We start from the raw sequence: 24045 nt of genomic DNA, 5'->3' as shown, positions 1-24045 counted from the left end.
ACAGACACACAATGGGCGTGCAACAGGTTACATCAGTAACATATAGGATTCTCATTTGTCGGATCATATATAATCCCCCCTCCTTCCTGCCCACCTTCTCTCAAGTCCAATGTATAAGCAAGTCTTTGTCTTTAACATGTGTCCAAATCTGAAAGTGAAAGTAGATATCCCTTTGTTCAAGAAGATTCTGTGTGTGGAGGATGGGAGGACTGGGAAAACACTCAAGCAATAACATAACACTGTGATTTAACTCTTAGAAGCTGGTTGTGCAACTTGTGTAACTTCTATGTACTTAACTAACATTAGATCAGACATCCATTGTCTAGCAAATACTATGATTAGATTGTGTGTGTGTCCTTTAAACTCTTGAGCTAAAAGTCATTACAACAACAAAATACATTTGGGTTATATTAATCGATAGACATTTTATAAATAATCATCATGTCTATCACAATCCCCCCTTAAAATGTCTATCCTCTAATTCTCTATCTAATTTTCACAGTTTTCTGCGCGTGAGCCTATAACTGGAGCGCGTTGAAGGTTCGTTTTAGAGTCTTCAAGGGGGTGTAGGACTTGTCCACTCCTTCTGGGGATGCATCCAGCAAACTCATGGTGGGGGCGGCTTTTCCAGCATCAGTTTCACAGGTCTCTCTGACACAGGGGATAACACAGCAGACTAGAACAGAAAGGGTAACCATCAGTTCACATACAACAGCGACGCCCGTCTGTGCCAGGATCCTTTACCACCCGCTCATCCATGGCGAGTGCTGGTCCCAAAAGTTAGCTCTTTTTAGTTAGTGCGGTCAGCTTCTTAATGGCAACTGCGTCTTTACCCGCGGGTCACGTGTCGTCTAGGATGTAGGTACAACAAGTCTCCCCTATCATCTTTACAGACACTCCCCTTTTTAGCTAAAGTCGTCTCTAAGGCCATTCTATTTTTAAAAAAAAAGTCATAGTCGAGGTAGGTCCTATTGGTCGACTAGTCCCTATAAGGCGTCTCTAGTATAATTTATAAACCACTGCTAATTATAATAAACATAATTAATCCAGTCAACATTTATTTACCATAATGATCGGGAAAATGGACTCGAATCTAGTTTTAACTTGATCTCTAATTTTTAAAACTTGTCAGGTACCCCCCTTGGCTATCCTATGATGTCAATGTATACGTGTAGATCAAAACTACCACCAGGGGTCTCTCTTCTCGCTCTAGTATAATGTTACAATACTAGTAGCGTGCACAGGTACGCACGGCGTGGGACTCCCTAATCTTCACCCACACCAATGTCCCTCCTGGAGATAGTCCTAATGGTGAACACGTCCAGGTCGCCTCACCCTTGCGTCAGGGTTTTCCCACTGCCCGTAAGTCCCTACTCCTAGGAGGGGGGGAATCCCTACCTCACCTCAGAGGGAGGCCATGGATTCCCTGGGCTCATTTCCGGGCATCCATACCCTCTATCTGTACAAGTTAACACCACACAGGGTGTGCCCTCGCCGGAACCTAAGGTCTTCTGCACTATCCCTAGGCAAATGGGAATTCCACTGACAATCCATCTTAGGAGATCGGGGCAGGCACAGTACTAGTACATTTCTCCTTTTCTTTGGTAGCGTATGTGTTTGGCATTATCGGAACTGGCTCTTCATCTTTTTTAAACAAGGGAAATATTGGTGAGTTCCCCAAAAATCTCCCTCTACCCTGCCTATTTGCCTGGCAGGTGTAGTTTCCAGGGTAGTCAGTAATACTCTCTCCGGTGCAAAACACTTAAGTAGTTATAGAGTATTCCTTCTTCCATTTCTCACGGACAGTGTAATTAGCGGAAATGTTCGTGAAGAGACTAATAAACCACTCTTCAGCATCTACAGGGAGATTTAGGGGGACCATCCCCGAGTGTAGTCGGGCACTACCGCACACGCAACAGTTAGACTTGTTGCTCCTATTAGCATTGTACCTCATCAACTCCAACCAGAGATTCTGGTCAGAGTAGCCAGTCGCTACTGTCAAGGTGTCCTCAAAAGGTAGGGTCGGCTATGATCATCATGTTCGTCAAGGTCTTTATCTTACGGCGGAGGGGGTTAATTATGGGCACGGGACTAAGTGAAGGCTTCCATTCGGGTGCATCTACCATATCCCTTATTTTAAACTTCCCTAAGGGATCTGTCCTCCCGTACTGGTATGTCCCCAGACTATAAGTCTCCCCGTCCCCTGGGCTTGGATCTCCCATGGTTAATGTAAAAACCGCATTAAAACCAAGCAACATACTAAGTTCAGCCTTCCAATACCTGCTGTCCTTATTATTCTCAAGGAGGGTTATACGACTAATTAGGGATTTCCCGCTCTTATCTTTCTTATTTAAGGCACTTCGCGGTTTATAGGACCAGTCTATTCCTGTGTTACATCCCACTAATCCCCAATAACAGCAGTCTTCTCCCCAGACGTTATCAGTGGCGCAAACATATTGTATTCCCCGGGTATATAAGTCATATAACCAGCTGGGCTGGGCTAAATCTGGCCTGCGGTGGGATCTTGCGCCTAGACACGGGACCACAGTACAATAGTCGAAGGAATATGCGGCTACTTGAGCATTGGACGAGTTATACTAGAAGGTAACCATACCCCCATATTCTTCCGACTAAGGATTCCAGTTGCCACCCTCCTCTCTCACTAGCCCTAACCAGAGTAATGTCCTTGGCACAACTAAGACTGGTCTCCCGGATCTGAGGCTTTCTTACAGTATGAAGCACGGATCCATGTAAGTCTTTCGGCTAGTTTCACAGCTGTGACAGTAGTCAGAAGCACCTGGTAGGGGCCATCAAATCGGGGCTCAGGAGGGTGCTTCCTGAGGAACTTCTTGACGCACACCCAATCCCCAGGCTGCAAGATATGTGTCCCAGTGTCTGCCTCTGAGTCTGGAAGAGAACACCTGTGCATAGGCTTTGGTTAGTTCTTTAACAACGAAAATCACATACTCAGTCAACACATCAGATTGTAATTGTAACTACTGAGGATAGTAACGACCTAGCCTTGGGGCTAGCCCAAACAATCTCGTAGGGAGATAATGTATAATCCCCCCTGGGTTCATATCTAACACTGTATAAGGCTATTGGATGACAGTCTTTCCAAAGTGGCGTCATTTTTAAGTATCTTACTTTTTTAGCGTGCCACTACGTCTCTCCACCTTTCCACTACACTAAAGGTGGTACAGTATGTAAAAGGCCTGGGATACACCCAGAGCAGACATGACATGTTACATTCACCTGCGAAGTTTATACCTCTGTCTGACTCTGAATCACCTCTGGTACCCCATATTCACAGTTTACCTTGTTCATGAGCTTCTTTGCGGTTACCTACTTGTTTACCTTGGTAACAGGGTCGGCCTCCAACCTGCAAAGACATCAACAAGCACGTATTCATACTTCCCAACAAGTGGGAGCTGAACGTAGTCAATTTGCAATCCCTGAAATGGGTAGAGTGGTCCCGGCAAGTGTGATGTGGCAAATTTACTTCTGCCCTGTCTCACCTATGGCATAGATCATGCTAAACTGGACAAATGATGCAGCAGCTACAGAGAACCTAGATGTCGCCCGTCCTCTTTCAAGCGTCGTCGTCATTACTGCTTTACTAGGTGGGTCTTTGCGTCCATCAGCTGGGCCATCATGGGATACAGGAACTGTGGTGGGCAAGTGCTGTTGACCGTTCACCACACGCTGTCCTGTTTCTGCTGCTCCCATATTAGTCCATTTATTCTTTCCTTCCTTGCTGGCTGGTAACTGTAAAAGTCTTTAGCATATCAAAGTCCAAATTTTTGTCAATGTCCAAAGTTTTTTGCCACTGACTCATGCTGTCAGTACCTTTCTTCTTTCTTCCACGGCTTGAGGGCCGCTGCCTTTGCTGCGCTGTCAGCGAGGGTGTCGTCTCTCGCCTCTCCAGTGTAGGAATCGGTGCGAACTCTCAACTTTGTCAGGTAGAAGTAGGGCCTCCATGCGACTCTGTACCGCTGCACCATACTCAATTGGTTGTCCTGCTAAGGTAAAAAAACTGTCTGGCCTTCCATATTGGGCCGTAATCATGAGCTGTGCCAAATGCATACCAGGAGTCAGTGTAAAGGATTGCCGGTCTTACCTCTCGCCACTCTACACGCCTCAGTGAGGGCTTCCAATTCCGCTTCTTGTACTGTGACATGCGGAGGCAGAGCTTCTGCTTCTAGGACATCTTGTTGTGTGACCACTGCATATCCGATGTGGAGTCATCAGTCCTCACCCTGATACCATCTGCAAAAAGCTCAACATATGCATTATCAACAGAGGTTCTGATAACTGTTTGCATACCTGCAGTTTCTTACTGAATTAGTACTAAATAATCGTTCTGATGTTCTATTTCACATGGCTCGGAATCTTGTAGCACAAAATCATTTATTTATTTTTTTTTCAAACCCAATAGCTGATCTACAACACCTAGATCATCTATGACCCAGATCACCTCTGCCTCCCCCCTTTTGAACAGGAATACTCAATGCAAAAAGAGTCATTGCGTTCAAACTAGTAAACCAAGAGGCACAAAAACAAGCACTTTGTAGGTCAAGGTGACATTGTATGCAGCGAAGTCTGAGCAAAAATCTCCTTACAAAAAATTTTTTTTTCCTTTCAGGTTGCAGTTAGCATTTTTTAACACAAGGGGGCGCCACACAATTCAAATTTTACGTCACCCAGTGTAATAGTATTTCAGGGTATGGCCAGCGTTTAGCTTTTACTCTCCTGTCGGAATATAATTATAGCTTCAGTGTAGACTGACACTAGAATATACAAAAGACTTAAAGAAAAACTAAAGAATACGGATGAATTAACATCCTACTCTGGGCAATTCAATCCCTCTTTCTTCACATAAAAAGTTAAATTACTTCACCAAATTGCGTGAAAAAAGTTTGCTGGGTGACTATAGGGAAATTATTTCATCTGTAGGAGCCTTCCATAACATCATCTGTCTGAGTAGGCATTGGAGAAGCGGGCAGTGGAAAACAGAGCCCCTGGAAACATGAGAGAGCGTCCCCTGTCATGTATTCCTGGTCTCTGCCCCCCATGCATCAACTCCAATCTTCCATGCACTATAAACCAGCTTAGTCATCTACTATGTCCCAAGCTGCATCTCCACAAAGGTTTGTTTCCCTGAACTTATCACACATCCAAAGTGGCCACATCTTGGAGCGTAACAAAGTCTGGTCAAACAAAACCTTACTTCAGACAATCATGATGTTAGCACTGGATACAGTGGCATTGGGGAATATAGGCCTCCCAAATGCAGCAAAATGGCCGCCAGAGGCAGAAAGGGGCGGGGCTACAAATCTCCCAAGTGAGGCAAAATGGCTGCTGAGTAGCAGCACGTCCAGGTGAGGCAAGATGGCCGCTGGAGGAGGAAGGGGCGGGGCCAGGTCCTGTCCCGGATGGGGAGGGACCGGAAGTAACATCACACACCCTGAAAGTGAGCACATGGGGGGGGGGGAGTAACTTCAGGGTGGGGGCAGGCCTCACTACATTTACTGCAGAGTCACACTATGTTGGATTGTAAACATTGCAAGCCAGCCGCCATTACAAGGAGGGGCTGCAGTCAACACAAAGACATTACATTGTTCATTAGCAATACACATACCCCCCTACATGCTTTCCCCTCTTCAATCTCTTGACTACGTTATACCTTCTCCTAGCAATCTAAAAACACCTTTCTTTCTGCTAGGCTTCCTGCTCATCTTCTGAAAACTTTCTACAGCCTATCTTATCTGTCCATGACCTGACATTTCTTTCTGCAACTTTTCCTGATCCTTTCCCATCAGCAACCAAATCACAAGCTCTATGACCTTTGTCCTTGTTCACTTTGCTCAACTCTATGCTACCTGCTTATTCTATTCTATTCAAAGTTTCTATTCATTCTATTCGAAGACACAGTAGTGTTTCTCTTGTAAAATCTGCTTTCTTCAAATCCTTCCCATATAACCTCTTTCCCACTCAGATTACAATACGCATTAATTCTATAAAACACAGGGAAAGACAAAGTAAACAGAAAGGGTTAATTGAGAAGTGCTCTTAGTGGCTTAACTTCAGTCCACTCTCTTACCAGCACCCCTCCCCCAATAATCAACACTGCACATTCTTTCTATAATAGCAGACAGACGGGATTACTGGAGAATACCCACAACGGCTCAAGGTATATATATATATCCACCTTTATATCAACCCAAGGTATATATCTCATCTACCTTTTTTAACAACCCACCGTCTAGTAATCCCCAAGAGCACTCCTTGTACACGATCTAGACAGGACATTTAGCTATACACAGAGACTGACGATTATTTTCAATGACCAAAACTTCAACAATATTCTGGAGAAATCAGCCGTCACACCACGGCTATATTCACCCGTAAATACCTTTCCACATATGAGAACATAACACGCTCAATCATATGGTAAGTATACGTATCATAAATCTTCCTAACCTCACACTAGTTTTACCTAGGAGCACGTGTCACTGGCGTGTTCCCTCAGACTTAAACAGCCGAGTCCGCCCTCCCGACACATTAACCCTCACAGAATTTATCTCTTGGTCTTGCATAAACAATTTTTAACCGTCTCAGACATAACAGCCACAGCATACAAAATACCCCTTAAGCAGGTTAAAACGGTGGTCTTTTCCGAGTAAGAAAGAACTATATTACCTGCCTTTCATTGATTTATCACTCTGGACCAGGAACAGGCAGAAAAGCAGTCAGAACCCAGATCACATCGGTAGATTTACATAAAGCAATCTTACCGTGTTCTGTAGATTTTCGGGCCCCTGAGTTCTGCGTGCCATCCGCCGATCTCTGTATTTTTCCAGAATGAAAGAAATCAAAATCTCTTAACTCGGTCCACCCAGGAGACGCCACTGAACTGGATTATAATTTTCTCCAGCAGGCTTTTGGGGTATTTTGTCGCTTCCAAATTGAGTATTGTGTAGAAGCAGTATGCGCACACTGACCAAGTCAAACACGAGGTATCAGTCTCATGCTCAAAATGGCTCTCTGCCCAGAAACAGCCAGACAGGGCCTTTTATTGTACAGACACACAATGGGCGTGCAACAGGTTACATCAGTAACATATAGGATTCTCATTTGTCGGATCATATATAATCCCCCCTCCTTCCTGCCCACCTTCTCTCAAGTCCAATGTATAAGCAAGTCTTTGTCTTTAACATGTGTCCAAATCTGAAAGTGAAAGTAGATATCCCTTTGTTCAAGAAGATTCTGTGTGTGGAGGATGGGAGGACTGGGAAAACACTCAAGCAATAACATAACACTGTGATTTAACTCTTAGAAGCTGGTTGTGCAACTTGTGTAACTTCTATGTACTTAACTAACATTAGATCAGACATCCATTGTCTAGCAAATACTATGATTAGATTGTGTGTGTGTCCTTTAAACTCTTGAGCTAAAAGTCATTACAACAACAAAATACATTTGGGTTATATTAATCGATAGACATTTTATAAATAATCATCATGTCTATCACAACGTCATCTACTCGCAAGAACACGCTGCAGTCTACACATATATGATTATATACATGAGATACCCAGGTTACCTCAGTATGGTACATATCACTATATACAGGAGATATACCTCCCCTGTATACAGTGATGCTGATGTAAGGTAGATATGTTCTGTATGTAATTATATGTACAGCTGGTATACCATATACCACCTAAACATACAAGATTACATGCAGTACATGGTACATACCTTGTACCGCATATGCTGCTCCTTTGCTCTCCACCTTGGGTCCTGACACTGTCACTGCAGGGTCGGCTGGACATCCATTCGACTATCACACACACACACAACTCCACTACATCTATCCTGATCCCCAGACATCACACACACAGCTCCGCTACATCTATCCTGATCCCCAGACATCACACACACAGCTCCACTACATCTATCCTGATCCCCAGACGTCACACACACAGCTCCGCTACATCTATCCTGATCCCCAGACATCACACACACAGCTCCGCTACATCTATCCTGATCCCCAGACATCACACACACAGCTCCGCTACATCTATCCTGATCCCCAGACATCACACACACAACTCCGCTACATCTATCCTGATCCCCAGACATCACACACACAACTCCGCTACATCCATCCTGATCCCCAGACATCACACACAACTCCGCTACATCCATCCTGATCCCCAGACATCACACACAACTCCGCTACATCCATCCTGACCCCCAGACATCAAGCACACAGCCCCGCTACATCTATCCTGATCCCCAGACATCACACACACAGCTCCGCTACATCCATCCAGACCCCCAGACATCACACACACAGCCCCGCTACATCTATCCTGATTCCCAGACATCACACACAGCCCCGCTACATCTATCCTGATGCCCAGACATCACACACACAGCTCCGCTACATCTATCCTGATGCCCAGACATCACACACACAACTCCGCTACATCCATCCTGATCCCCAGGCATCACACACACAATTCTGCTACATCCATCCTGATCCCCAGACATCACACACAACTCCGCTACATCCATCCTGATCCCTAGACCTCACACACACAACTCCGCTACATCCATCTTGATCCCTAGACATCACACACACAACTCCGCTACATCCATCCTGATCCCCACACATCACACACAACTCCGCTACATCCATCCTGATCCCCACACATCACACACAGCTCTGCTATATCCATCCTGACCCTCACACATCACACACACAGCTCTGCTATATCCATCCTGACCCCCACACATCACACACACAGCTCTGCTACATCCATCCTGACCCCCACACATCACACACACAGCTCTGCTATATCCATCCTAACCCCCACACATCACACACACAGCTCTGCTATATCCATCCTGACCCCCACACATCACACACAGCTCTGCTATAGCCATCCTGACCCCCACACATCACACACACAGCTCTGCTATATCCATCCTGACCCCCACACATCACACACACAGCTCTACTACATCCATCCTGACCCCCACACATCACACACACAGCTCTGCTATATCCATCACACAGCTCTGCTGAAGCCATCCTGACCCCCACACATCACACACACAGCTCTGCTATAGCCATCCTGACCCCCACACATCACACACACAGCTCTGCTACATCCATCCTGACCCCCACACATCACACACACAGCTCTGCTACATCCATCCTGACCCCCACACATCACACACACAGCTCTGCTACATCCATCCTGACCCCCACACATCACACACACAGCTCTGCTACATCCATCCTGACCCCCACACATCACACACACAGCTCTGCTACATCCATCCTGACCCCCACACATCACACACACAGCTCTGCTACATCCATCCTGACCCCCCACACATCACACACACGGCTCTGCTACACCCATCCTAACCCCCACACAACACAAACACAGCAGCACTACATCCTCCATCCTGATTCCCGGACATCACACACACAGCTCTGATACATCCATCCTAACCCCCACACCACACACAGCTCTGCTACATCCATCCTGACCCCCACACATCACACACAGCTCTGCTACATCCATCCTGACCCCCACACATCACACACAGCTCTACTATATCCATCCTGATCCCCACACATCACACACAGCCCTTCTACATCTATCCTGACCCTCAGACAGCACACACACAGCTCTACTACATCATCTTGACCCCCACACACAGCTCCACTCACTCCCTCAATCCAGACCCCCACAACTCCAAGAGACACACACATACAGGGAACTCTGCAGAGTCTTACATTTACTGAGCTCCCCGTGATCATGTGATCCCTGACTCCTCTCACACAGTGTATCACATGACGTGACATCATCGGAGGCCATGAAAGCTGTCTCTCAGGTCTGTGTTTCCCCTGATTTCAGGACTGCCAGAGGAGGGTTAGCCGGCGCTAGGGGGCAGTGCAGGCTCCGAAAATACCGGCCTATAATAGGGCCGGTAAAAAAAATACCGCCACCGGCTTGACAGAAAAAATTCTGGCCGGGTGGTAACCCTAGGTAGCACTGACTGTATTGTCCCTCACAGGTGATGCCCATCTTGTGGCACTGCTCCATGCAGATCTCCATGATCCTGGCGAGCTGCGATCTGTAAGTCTCCTGGCTGATTCTGTCATTAACTTAACCGATGTAGGAGAAAACCCCAAAGCCGTCATCACCCACCGCAGGAAGAGTGGTAAAGTGGTCACCCATGTGCGTAACCTACCGAGAGATGGCACGGAAACTCAGAACCCACCACCGAGGAGACCTCACAGGGCCCCATGACCCACGACCCATGAGGGCTCAGAGGGCCCCATGACCCATGAGGGCTCAGAGGGCCCCATGACCCACGACCCATGAGAGCTCAGAGGGCCCCATGACCCACGACCCATGAGAGCTCAGAGGGCCCCATGACCCACGACCCATGAGAGCTCAGAGGGCCCCATGACCCACGACCCATGAGGGCTCAGAGGGCCCCATGACCCACGACCCATGAGAGCTCAGAGCGCCCCATGACCCACGACCCATGAGAGCTCAGAGCGCCCCATGACCCACGACCCATGAGAGCTCAGAGCGCCCCATGACCCACGACCTATGAGAGCTCAGAGGGCCCCATGACCCATGAGAGCTCATAGAGCCCCATGACCCACGACCCATGAGGGCTCAGAGGGCCCCATGACCCACGACCCATGAGGGCTCAGAGGGCCCCATGACCCTCGACCCATGAGGGCTCAGAGGGCCCCATGACCCACGACCCATGAGAGTTCAGAGCGCCCGATGACCCACGACGGATGAGAGATCAGAGGGCCCCACGACCCATGAGAGCTCATAGAGCCCCATGACCCACGACCCATGAGAGCTCAGAGGGCCCCACGACCCATGAGGGCTCAGAGGGCCCCACGACCCATGAGAGCTCAGAGCGCCTCATGACCCACGACCCATGAGAGCTCAGAGGGCCCCACGACCCATGAGAGCTCATAGAGCCCCATGACCCACGACCCATGAGGGCTCAGAGGGCCCCATGACCCACGACCCATGAGAGCTCAAAGGGCCCCATGATCCACGACCCATGAGGGCTCAAAGGGCCCCATGACCCACGACCTATGAGGGCTCAGAGGGCCCCACGACTCATGAGGGCTCAGAGGGCCCCACGACCCATGAGGGCTCAGAGGGCCCCACGACCCATGAGGGCTCAGAGGGCCCCACGACCCATGAGGGCTCAGAGGGCCCCACGACCCATGAGGGCTCAGAGGGCCCCACGACCCATGAGGGCTCATAGAGCCCCATGACCCACGACCCACAAGAGCTCATAGAGCCCCATGACCCACGACCCATGAGGGCTAAGAGGGCCCCACGACCCATGAGAGCTCAGAGCGCCCCACGACCCATGAGAGCTCATCTAGCCCCATGACCCACGACCCATGAGAGCTCAGAGGGCCCCATGACCCATGAGAGCTCAGAGTGCCCCAAGATCCATGAGAGCTCATCTAGCCCCATGACCCACGACCCATGAGAGCTCAGAGGGCCCCATGACCCATGAGAGCTCATAGAGCCCCATGACCCACGACCCATGAGGGCTCAGAGGGCCCCATGACCCACGACCCATGAGAGCTCAAAGGGCCCCATGATCCACGACCCATGAGGGCTCAGAGGGCCCCACGACCCATGAGAGCTCAAAGGGCCCCATGACCCACGACCCATGAGAGCTCAAAGTGCCCCATGACCCACGACCCATGAGAGCTCAAAGGGCCCCATGACCCATGAGAGCTCAGAGGGCCCCATGACCCACGACCTATGAGAGCTCAGAGGGCCCCACGACCCATGAGGGCTCAGAGGGCCCCACGACTCATGAGGGCTCAGAGGGCCCCACGACCCATGAGGGCTCAGAGGGCCCCACGACCCATGAGGGCTCAGAGGGCCCCATGACACACGACCCATGAGAGCTCAGAGCGCCCCATGACCCACGACCCATGAGAGCTCAGAGGGCCCCACAACCCATGAGAGCTCATCTAGCCCCACGACCCATGAGAGCTCAGAGGGCCCCATGACCCATGAGAGCTCATAGAGCCCCATGACCCACGACCCATGAGGGCTCAGAGTGCCCCACGACCCATGAGGGCTCAGAGGGCCCCATGACCCACGACCCATGAGGGCTCAGAGGGCCCCATGACCCACGACCCATGAGAGCTCAAAGGGCCCCATGACCCACAACCCATGAGAGCTCAAGGGGCCCCATGACCCACGACCCATGAGGGCTCAGGGCCCCATGACACACGACCCATGAGGGCTCAGAGCGCCCCATGACCCACGACCCATGAGAGCTCAGAGCGCCCCATGACCCATGAGAGCTCAGAGCGCCCCATGACCCACGACCCATGAGAGCTCAGAGCGCCCCATGACCCACGACCCATGAGAGCTCAGAGGGCCCCACAACCCATGAGAGCTCATCTAGCCCCATGACCCACGACCCATGAGAGCTCAGAGGGCCCCATGACCCATGAGAGCTCATAGAGCCCCATGACCCACGACCCATGAGGGCTCAGAGTGCCCCACGACCCATGAGGGCTCAGAGGGCCCCATGACCCACGACCCATGAGAGCTCAAAGGGCCCCATGACCCACGACCCATGAGAGCTCAAAGGGCCCCATGACCCACGACCCATGAGGGCTCAGGGCCCCACGACCCATGAGAGCTCAGAGGGCCCCATGACCCACGACCTATGAGAGCTCAGAGGGCCCCACGACCCATGAGGGCTCAGAGGGCCCCACGACCCATGAGGGCTCAGAGGGCCCCACGACCCATGAGGGCTCAGAGGGCCCCACGACCCACGAGGGCTCAGACGGACCCACGAGGGCTCAGAGGGCCCCACGACCCACGAGGGCTCAGAGGGCCCCATGACCCACGAGGGCTCAGTGGGCCCAATGACCCACGAGGGCTCAGAGGGCCCCACGACCCACGAGGGCTCAGAGGGCCCCATGACCCATGACCCATGAGGGCTCAGAGGGCCCCATGACCCACGACCCATGAGGGCTCAGAGAGCCCCACGACCCATGAGAGCTCAGAGGGCCCCACGACCCATGAGAGCTCAGAGGGCCCCACGACCCATGAGAGCTCAGAGGGCCCCACGACCCATGAGAGCTCAGAGGGCCCCACGACCCATGAGAGCTCAGAGGGCCCCACGACCCATGAGAGCTCAGAGGGCCCCACGACCCATGAGGGCTCAGAGGGCCCCACGACCCATGAGGGCTCAGAGGGCCCCATGACCCACGACCCATGAGAGCTCAAAGGGCCCCATGACCCACGACCCATGAGAGCTCAAAGGGCCCCATGACCCACGACCCATGAGAGCTCAGAGGGCCCCATGACCCACGACCCGTGAGAGCTCAGAGGGCCCCATGACCAACGACCCGTGAGAGCTCAGAGGGCCCCATGACCCACGACCCGTGAGAGCTCAGAGGGCCCCATGACCCACGACCCGTGAGGGCTCAGAGGGCCCCATGACCCACGACCCGTGAGGGCTCAGAGGGCCCCATGACCCACGACCCGTGAGGGCTCAGAGGGCCCCATGACCCACGACCCGTGAGGGCTCAGAGGGCCCCACGACCTGTGAGAGCTCAGAGGGCCCCACGACCCATGAGAGCTCAGAGGGCCCCATGACCCACCACCCCTGAGAGCTTATGACCCACCACCCCTGAGAGCTCAGAGGACCCCATGACCCACCACCCCATAGAGCTCAGAGGGCCCCATGACCCACCACGCCTGAGAGCTCAGAGGGCCCCATGACCCACCACCGAGGAGACCTCACAGGGTCCCATGACCCACCACCGAGGAGACCTCACAGGGCCCCATGACCCGTGGTGATTCAATGTCCAGTTATCATTAGTGCTATCTGGTGTCTGCTCCTTCTCCATGTTTCCAGTTGTGATTGGTGCCTGTGTTGCAGGTGGAACAGTTTATGGTGAGTGATGACCTCTCTCTTGAGATGACGAGTCAGATGGATAAAGAGCGAGAGGACAATGCATCGGTAGATTCCTAAACTGGGGTTATTCTTAATGATGGGAAGCCGGTCACTGGGAGGGGGATGATAGGAGGCTGGTCACTGGGGGGAGGGGGAGGGATGATGGGAGGCCGCTCACTGGGAGGGGGATGATAGGAGGCCACTCACTGGGGGGAGGGATGATGGGGGGCCGGTCACTGGGGGGAGGGGGAAGGATGACTGGGGACCGGTCACTGCGGGGAGGGGGAAGGATCATGGGGGGCCGCTCACTGGGGGGGGGATGATAGGAGGCCGCTCACTGGAAGGAGGGATGATGGGAGGCCGGTCACTGGGAGAGGGATGATAGGAGGCTGGTCACTGGGGGGAGGGGGAGGGATGATGGGAGGCCGATCACTGGGAGGAGGGGGAGGGATGATGGGGGGGCCGGTCACTGGGGGGAGGGATGATGGGGGGCCGGTCACTGGGCGGAGGGGGAAGGATGACGGGGGGCTGGTCACTGGGGGGAGGGAGGGGGCGGGAGGCCGGTCACTGGGGGGAGGGAGGGGGCGGGAGGCCGGTCACTGGGGGGAGGGATGATGGAAGGCCGGTCACTGGGTGGAGGCGGAGGGATGATGGGAGGCCGGTCACTGGGGGGAGGGATGATGGGGGGGCCGGTCACTGGGGGGAGGGGAAGGGATGTTGGGGGGCCGGTCACTGGGGGGAGGGGGAAGGATGTTGGGGGGCCGGTCACTGGGGGGAGGGGGAAAGATGTTGGGGGGCCGGTCACTGGGGGGAGGAGGATGATGGGGGGCCGATCACTAGGGGGAGGGGGGCTGGGAGGCTGGTCACCTGGGGGGGGGGGAGATGGGAGGCCGGTCACGAGGGGGGGGGGGGGGTAATGGGAGGCCGGTCACCTAGGGGAGGGATGGTGGAAGGCCAGTCAACTCGGGGAGGGATGATGGGAGGCCGATCACTAGGGGGGAAGGGGGGCTGTGTGAGATAATTGTGTATCACACACTGTTGTCCCTCCTCAGGTGGATCCCACTGTGAACCTCACCTTTAATTTGCGTCTTTCTGAAACTGAACGAAAATGTAAAGAATCTTTGGCCTTGCCGTACACGTTTACTGACAGCAAGTAAGGAAATTACGTGTTGTTTTACTGTGGATACAAGGGAGCAAAAATCTATTGTTTCTCACACAAAGGTCATGTACTTCAACCCCAATTCCAAAAAAGTTTGGCTGCTGTGTAAAAAGTAAACAAAAAGCTAGATCAGTAATTAGTGCTAATGATAAATAGCGGGAGAGTCAAACTTTTACTAAGTCACATGACTGTGCATAACAAGAGTGTATTAGAGAGGCCGAGTCTCTCAGATGGTCAGAGGTTTACCCATCAGTGAGAAACTGCGCCTAGAGATTGTGGAATAATGTCAGAAACATGTTCCTCAACATAAAACTGTGAAGACTGAGTATCCAACATCTACAAGACATCATATAACCAAGATCCAGAGACTCTGGAGACACTCGTGTGCAGAAGGGACAAGACTGACGGACAATACTGGATCCATCACAACAGCTTCACAAGAGAAGATTCCGGGGTGAACCGGCCGCCTGCAGTCCGGACCTTCCACTATATACTACATCCATCACAACAGCTTCACAGGAGAAGAGTCCGGGGTGAACTGACCACCTGCTGTCCAGACCTTCCACCATATACTGCATCCATCACAACAGCTTCACAGGAGAAGAGTCCGGGGTGAACCGGCCACCTGCAGTCCAGACCTTCCATCATACACTACATCCATCACAACAGCTTCACAGGAGAAGAGTCCGGGGTGAACTGACCGCCTGCAGTCCAGACCTTCCACCATATACTACATCCATCACAACAGCATGGCTTCACAGGAGAAGAGTCCGGGGTGAACCGGCCGCCTGCAGTCCAGACCTTCCACCATATACTATATCCATCACAGGAGAAGAGTCCGGGGTGAACCGACCGCCTGCAGTCCAGACCTTGCACCATATACTACATCCATCACATGAGCTTCACAGGAGAAGAGTCCGGGGTGAACCGGCTGCCTGCAGTCCAGACCTTCCACCATATACTACATCTATCACAACAGCATGGCTTCACAGGAGAAGAGTCCGGGGTGAACCGGCCGCCTGCATTCCAGACCTTCCACCATATACTACATGCATCACAACAGCTTCACAGGAGAAGAGTCCGGGGTGAACCGGCCGCCTGCAGTCCAGACCTTCCACCATATACTACATCCATCACAACAGCTTCACAGGAGAAGAGTCCGGGGTGAACCGGCCGCCTGCAGTCCAGACCTTCCACCATATACTACATCCATCACAACAGCTTTACAGGAGAAGGGTCCGGGGTGAACCGGCTGCCTGCAGTCCAGACCTTCCACCATATACTACATCCATCACAACAGCTTCACAGGAGAAGAGTCCGGGGTGAACCGGCTGCCTGCAGTCCAGACCTTCCACCATATACTACATCTATCACAACAGCATGGCTTCACAGGAGAAGAGTCCGGGGTGAACCGGCCGCCTGCAGTCCAGACCTTCCACCATATACTACATGCATCACAACAGCTTCACAGGAGAAGAGTCCGGGGTGAACCGGCCGCCTGCAGTCCAGACCTTCCACCATATACTACATCCATCACAACAGCTTCACAGGAGAAGAGTCCGGGTGAACCGGCCGCCTGCAGTCCAGACCTTCCACCATATACTACATCCATCACAACAGCATGGCTTCACAGGAGAAGAGTCCGGGGTGAACCGGCTGCCTGCAGTCCAGACCTTCCACTATATACTATATCCATCACAACAGCTTCACAGGAGAAAAGTCGGGGTGAACCGGCCGCCTGCAGTCCAGACCTTCCACCATATATTACATCCATTACAACAGCTTCACAGGAGAAGAGTCCGGGGTGAACCGGCTGCCTGCAGTCCAGACCTTCCACCATATACTACATCCATCACAACAGCTTCACAGGAAAAGAGTCCGGGGTGAACCGGCCGCCTGCAGTCCAGACCTTCCACCATATACTACATCCATCACAACAGCTTCACAGGAGAATAGTCCGGGGTGAACCGGCTGCCTGCAATCCAGACCTTCCATCATATACTACATGCATCACAACAGCTTCACAGGAGAAAAGTCCGGGGTGAACCGGCCGCCTGCAATCCACACCTTCCACCATATACTGCATCCATCACAACAGCATGGCTTCACAGGAGAAGAGTCCGGGGTGAACCTGCCGCCTGCAGTCCAGACCTTCCACCATATACTACATCCATCACAACAGCTTCACAGGAGAAGAGTCCGGGGTGAACTGGCCGCCTGCAGTCCAGACCATCCACCATATACTACATCCATCACAACAGCATGGCTTCACAGGAGAAGAGTCTGGGGTGAACCGGCCGCCTGCAGTCCAGACCTTCCACCATATACTACATCCATCACAACAGCATGGCTTCACAGGAGAAGAGTCTGGGGTGAACCGGCCGCCTGCAGTCCAGACCTTCCACCATATACTACATCCATCACAACAGCATGGCTTCACAGGAGAAGAGTCCGGGGTGAACCGGCCGCCTGCAGTCCAGACCTTCCACCACATACTACATCCATCACAACAGCTTCACAGGAGAAGAGTCCGGGGTGAACCGGCCGCCTGCAGTCCAGACCTTCCACCATATACTACATCCATCACAACCGCTTCACAGCAGAAGAGTCTGGGGTGAACTGGCCGCCTGCAGTCCAGACCTTCCACCATATACTACATCCATCACAACAGCTTTACAGGAGAAGGGTCCGGGGTGAACCGGCTGCCTGCAGTCCAGACCTTCCACCATATACTACATCCATCACAACAGCATGGCTTCACAGGAGAAGAGTCCGGGGTGAAGCGGCCGCCTGCAGTCCAGACCTTCCACCATATACTACATCCATCACAACAGCTTCACAGGAGAAGAGTCTGGGGTGAACCGGCTGCCTGCAGTCCAGACCTTCCACCATGTACTACATCTATCACAACAGCATGGCTTCACAGGAGAAGAGTCCGGGGTACACCGGCCACCTGCAGTCCAGACCTTCCACCATATACTACATCCATCACATGAGCTTCACAGGAGAAGAGTCCGGGGTGAACCGGCCGCCTGCAGTCCAGACCTTCCACCATATACTACATCCATCACATGAGCTTCACAGAAGAGTCTGGGGTGAACCGGACGCCTGCAGTCCAGACCTTCACCCATATACTACATCCATCACAACAGCTTCACAGGAGAAGAGTCCGGGGTGAACTGGCCACCTGCAGTCCAGACCTTCACCCATATACTGCATCCATCACAACAGCATGGCTTCACAGGAGAAGAGACCGGGGTGAACCGGCCGCCTGCAGTCCAGACCTTCCATCATATACTACATCCATCACAACAGCTTCACAGGAGAAGAGTCCGGGGTGAACCGGCCGCCTGCAGTCCAGACCTTCCATCATATACTACATCCATCACAACAGCTTCACAGGAGAAGAGTCCGGGGTGAACCGGCCGCCTGTAGTCCAGACCTTCCATCATATACTACATCCATCACAACAACTTCACAGGAGAAGAGTCCGGGGTGAACCGGCCGCCTGCAGTCCAGACCTTCCACCATATACTATATCCATCACAGGAGAAGAGTCCGGGGTGAACCGACCGCCTGCAGTCCAGACCTTCCACCATATACTACATCCATCACATGAGCTTCACAGGAGAAGAGTCCGGGGTGAACCGGCTGCCTGCAGTCCAGACCTTCCACCATATACTACATCTATCACAACAGCATGGCTTCACAGGAGAAGAGTCCGGGGTGAACCGGCCGCCTGCAGTCCAGACCTTCCACCATATACTACATGCATCACAACAGCTTCACAGGAGAAGAGTCCGGGGTGAACCGGCCGCCTGCAGTCCAGACCTTCCACCATATACTACATCCATCACAACAGCTTCACAGGAGAAGAGTCCGGGTGAACCGGCCGCCTGCAGTCCAGACCTTCCACCATATACTACATCCATCACAACAGCATGGCTTCACAGGAGAAGAGTCCGGGGTGAACCGGCTGCCTGCAGTCCAGACCTTCCACTATATACTATATCCATCACAACAGCTTCACAGGAGAAAAGTCGGGGTGAACCGGCCGCCTGCAGTCCAGACCTTCCACCATATATTACATCCATTACAACAGCTTCACAGGAGAAGAGTCCGGGGTGAACCGGCTGCCTGCAGTCCAGACCTTCCACCATATACTACATCCATCACAACAGCTTCACAGGAAAAGAGTCCGGGGTGAACCGGCCGCCTGCAGTCCAGACCTTCCACCATATACTACATCCATCACAACAGCTTCACAGGAGAATAGTCCGGGGTGAACCGGCTGCCTGCAATCCAGACCTTCCATCATATACTACATGCATCACAACAGCTTCACAGGAGAAAAGTCCGGGGTGAACCGGCCGCCTGCAATCCAGACCTTCCACCATATACTGCATCCATCACAACAGCATGGCTTCACAGGAGAAGAGTCCGGGGTGAACCTGCCGCCTGCAGTCCAGACCTTCCACCATATACTACATCCATCACAACAGCTTCACAGGAGAAGAGTCCGGGGTGAACTGGCCGCCTGCAGTCCAGACCATCCACCATATACTACATCCATCACAACAGCATGGCTTCACAGGAGAAGAGTCTGGGGTGAACCGGCCGCCTGCAGTCCAGACCTTCCACCATATACTACATCCATCACAACAGCATGGCTTCACAGGAGAAGAGTCTGGGGTGAACCGGCCGCCTGCAGTCCAGACCTTCCACCATATACTACATCCATCACAACAGCATGGCTTCACAGGAGAAGAGTCCGGGGTGAACCGGCCGCCTGCAGTCCAGACCTTCCACCACATACTACATCCATCACAACAGCTTCACAGGAGAAGAGTCCGGGGTGAACCGGCCGCCTGCAGTCCAGACCTTCCACCATATACTACATCCATCACAACCGCTTCACAGCAGAAGAGTCTGGGGTGAACTGGCCGCCTGCAGTCCAGACCATCCACCATATACTACATCTATCACAACAGCATGGCTTCACAGGAGAAGAGTCCGGGGTGAACCGGCCGCCTGCAGTCCAGACCTTCCACCATATACTACATCCATCACAACCGCTTCACAGCAGAAGAGTCCGGGGTGAACTGGCCGCCTGCAGTCCAGACCATCCACCATATACTACATCCATCACAACAGCATGGCTTCACAGGAGAAGAGTCCGGGGTGAACCGGCTGCCTGCAGTCCAGACCTTCCACCACATACTACATCTATCACAACAGCATGGCTTCACAGGAGAAGAGTCTGGGGTGAACCGGCCGCCTGCAGTCCAGACCTTCCACCATATACTACATCCATCACAACCGCTTCACAGCAGAAGAGTCCGGGGTGAACTGGCCGCCTGCAGTCCAGACCATCCACCATATACTACATCCATCACAACAGCATGGCTTCACAGGAGAAGAGTCCGGGGTGAACCGGCTGCCTGCAGTCCAGACCTTCCACCATATACTACATCCATCACAACAGCATGGCTTTACAGGGGAAGAGTCCAGGGTGAACCGACCGCCTGCAGTCCAGACCTTCCACCATATACTACATCCATCACAACAACATGGCTTCACAGGAGAAGAGTCCGGGGTGAACCGCCCGCCTGCAGTCCAGACCTTCCACCATATACTACATGCATCACAACAGCTTCACAGGAGAAGAGTCCGGGGTGAACCGACCGCCTGCGGTCCAGACCTTCCACCATATACTACATCCATCACAACAGCATGGCTTTACAGGGGAAGAGTCCAGGCTGAACCGACCGCCTGCAGTTCAGACCTTCCACCATATACTACATCCCTCGCATCAACTTCACAGGAGAAGAGTCCGGGGTGAACCGACCACCTGCAGTCCAGACCTTCCACCACATACTACATCCATCACAACAGCATGGCTTTACAGGGGAAGAGTCCGCCTGCAGTCCAGACCTTCCACCATATACTACATCCATCACAACAGCTTCACAGGAGAAGAGTCCGGGGTGAACCGACCGCCTGCAGTCCAGACCTTCCACCATATACTACATCCATCACAACAACTTCACAAGAGAAGAGTCTGGGGTGAACCGGCTGCCTGCAGTCCAGACCTTCCACCATGTACTACATCCATCACAACAGCATGGCTTCACAGGAGAAGAGTCCGGGGTGAACCGGCCGCCTGCAGTCCAGACCTTCCACCATATACTATATCCATCACAGGAGAAGAGTCCGGGGTGAACCGACCGCCTGCAGTCCAGACCTTGCACCATATACTACATCCATCACATGAGCTTCACAGGAGAAGAGTCCGGGGTGAACCGGCTGCCTGCAGTCCAGACCTTCCACCACATACTACATCTATCACAACAGCATGGCTTCACAGGAGAAGAGTCCGGGGTGAACCGGCCGCCTGCATTCCAGACCTTCCACCATATACTACATGCATCACAACAGCTTCACAGGAGAAGAGTCCGGGGTGAACCGGCCGCCTGCAGTCCAGACCTTCCACCATATACTACATCCATCACAACAGCATGGCTTCACAGGAGAAGAGGCCGGGGTGAACCGGCCGCCTGCATTCCAGACCTTCCACCATATACTACATGCATCACAACAGCTTCACAGGAGAAAAGTCCGGGGTGAACCGGCCGCCTGCAGTCCAGACCTTCCACCATATACTACATGCATCACAACAGCTTCACAGGAGAAAAGTCCGGGGTGAACCGGCCGCCTGCAGTCCAGACCTTCCACCACATACTACATCCATCACAACAGCTTGGCTTCACAGGAGAAGAGTCCGGGGTGAACCGGCCGCCTGCAGTCCAGACCTTCCACCATATACTACATCCATCACAACAGCTTCACAGAAGAGTCCTGGGTGAACCGGCCGCCTGCAGTCCAGACCTTCCACCATATACTACATCTATCACAACAGCATGGCTTCACAGGAGAAGAGTCCGGGGTGAAGCAGCCACCTGCAGTCCAGACCTTCCACCATATACTACTCCTACTACTGGGGGAGGGGGGGATTATGTTTAGGGAGTCAATTGAGCAGTGGGGCTGGGATGTATTCAGTTGTGCCCTGAGATCCAACGGGTGTCCCTCCATTATAGGCCGAGCCGTGTGTCCAGTAAGCAGAGTAGGGCCACAGTGGGGATGTGTCTGAACAGGGGACAAACAGGGGGGTCCCTTTTGAGGTGTAAATCCTCATTTTCAGGTGCACTATAGAAAATAACGTGTGTGCTGGATCCTCCCTTCGGAGGGTCCGTCGCAGATCTGACATAAAATGCCAGAGGGAATAGCGCTGCTCGCAGGATTCTTGTTTCCTGTATAACACGGGCAGCTGAGCGGAAACCAGCCTGACCCCATTATAGTGAATGGGGTCCGTAAAGCGCTGCTTGGTTGCAGCAGAAGACTGATCCGGTTGGCCAGGGAGTTCCCCTAGCGAAGCCCCTGAGGTCGGCGTGAAAGCTGCCGTCCACATCTGCCGTTTCTGTGCTGCATTGTTTCCAGTTTAACCCTTGCAGCGCGACTTCCAGGGACGTTCACACTGCATTTATCCTTCGGATGGAGCTGGACCGTTCCTTGGGTTCCTTTATGTCTCTCAGCACTACATTGACTCCTAGTGGTGGAATTTGGAAGTTCTTTTTCACTTGGATCACGTCTGCATGTCCTGCTGGTTTGCTTTAGTTCGCCCTGCTAGATCTCTCTAGACACCTCTGAATAGGGATACTTCAATTATGATCACCCTGTATATAATACGTAGGTTGGCAGAAAGGATCCCTTGTGCCAGCGGTGGTCACCTCTGCAGACGTTATACCGGTCCGCTCCTTACACTGCTCTGTTTGGTCTTGCAGGAAAACGTCTCTTCTACGAGCCTCTAGTGGATCGGCCAAGATCTTCTATGACCCTGAGCCTATAGATGACATGGACGAGGATGACCCTGATGATGACCTGGATGTGTGAGCTCTGCTACATTCTGTATATATGTAAATAAAGGACCTGTACAGACCATCCTGTGTGTGATATGTGGGGGGGGGGGGGGGGGGGATGCAGATAACACATGTTCAGATACCGACGCTCATCCAATGCTGACCGGTCTGCACCTCTTGTATGTTATCTGGGGTACGGATGGCTAATGTCACATGATCAGATACCTCAAGCAAGAGCTGGGGGGCAGATTGTTAACAAAGTGGACCCGGGCTCCCGGTAAGTGGCAGTACCTACCTAATACATGAGAGGCATTCAAGAATGTTCTGTAGCAGCAGAGTTCAGGGTTGGGGGTGTATATCATCCCCCACAGACTAGGCGTACATGTCCAGAGGGGTGCAGATAACTGTCTAATTCCTAAGATGCTTGCACTCATTGCTGAAGCGCTGGTCAGGGTCTGGTGGAGGGAGCGATGATGGGTGGAGTGCTGGTCTGTGTCTGGTGGAGGGAGCGATGATGGGTGGAGTGCCGGTCTGTGTCTGGTGGAGGGAGCGATGATGGGTGGAGTGCCGGTGTGTGTCTGGTGGAGGAAGCGATGATGGGTGGAGTGCTGGTCAGTGTCTGGTGGAGGGAGCGATGATGCGGGGAGCTCTGGTGTGTGTCTGGTGGAGGGAGCGATGATGGGTGGAGTGCCGGTGTGTGTCTGGTGGAGGAAGCGATGATGGGTGGAGTGCTGGTCAGTGTCTGGTGGAGGGAGCGATGATGGGTGGAGTGCTGGTCAGTGTCTGGTGGAGGGAGCGATGATGGGTGGAGTGCCGGTGTGTGTCTGGTGGAGGAAGCGATGATGGGTGGAGTGCTGGTCAGTGTCTGGTGGAGGGAGCGATGATGGGTGGAGTGCTGGTCTGTGTATAGTGGACAGAGCAAGGATGGGTGGAGTGCCGGTCTGTGTCTGGTGGAGG

At 52.7% G+C, this 24045-nt stretch overlaps 1 protein-coding gene across 2 annotated transcripts in view; it reads left to right on the top strand.

The window, feature by feature from the left end:
* ELP5 (elongator acetyltransferase complex subunit 5) overlaps nucleotides 1-23170 on the top strand; it is a 44543-nt gene extending 21373 nt beyond the window's left edge. The window contains exons 5-8 of one of the 2 annotated variants that reach the window (XM_066593965.1): nucleotides 10105-10166; nucleotides 13999-14079; nucleotides 15066-15166; nucleotides 23014-23170. In XM_066593965.1, the coding sequence (XP_066450062.1) occupies nucleotides 10105-10166; nucleotides 13999-14079; nucleotides 15066-15166; nucleotides 23014-23122 (353 nt within the window). In that variant the 3' untranslated portion in view covers nucleotides 23123-23170. Of the gene's footprint in view, nucleotides 1-10104; nucleotides 10269-13998; nucleotides 14080-15065; nucleotides 15167-23013 lie in introns of both variants that reach the window. The other variant, XM_066593964.1, reaches the window with a different exon arrangement.
* The last annotated feature ends 875 nt before the right edge of the window (nucleotides 23171-24045 follow it).

Source organism: Eleutherodactylus coqui, chromosome 2, assembly GCF_035609145.1.
Source record: "Eleutherodactylus coqui strain aEleCoq1 chromosome 2, aEleCoq1.hap1, whole genome shotgun sequence".
NCBI classification, from domain to species: Eukaryota; Metazoa; Chordata; class Amphibia; order Anura; family Eleutherodactylidae; genus Eleutherodactylus; species Eleutherodactylus coqui.
This window is presented reverse-complemented; position numbering and strand designations above follow the sequence as displayed.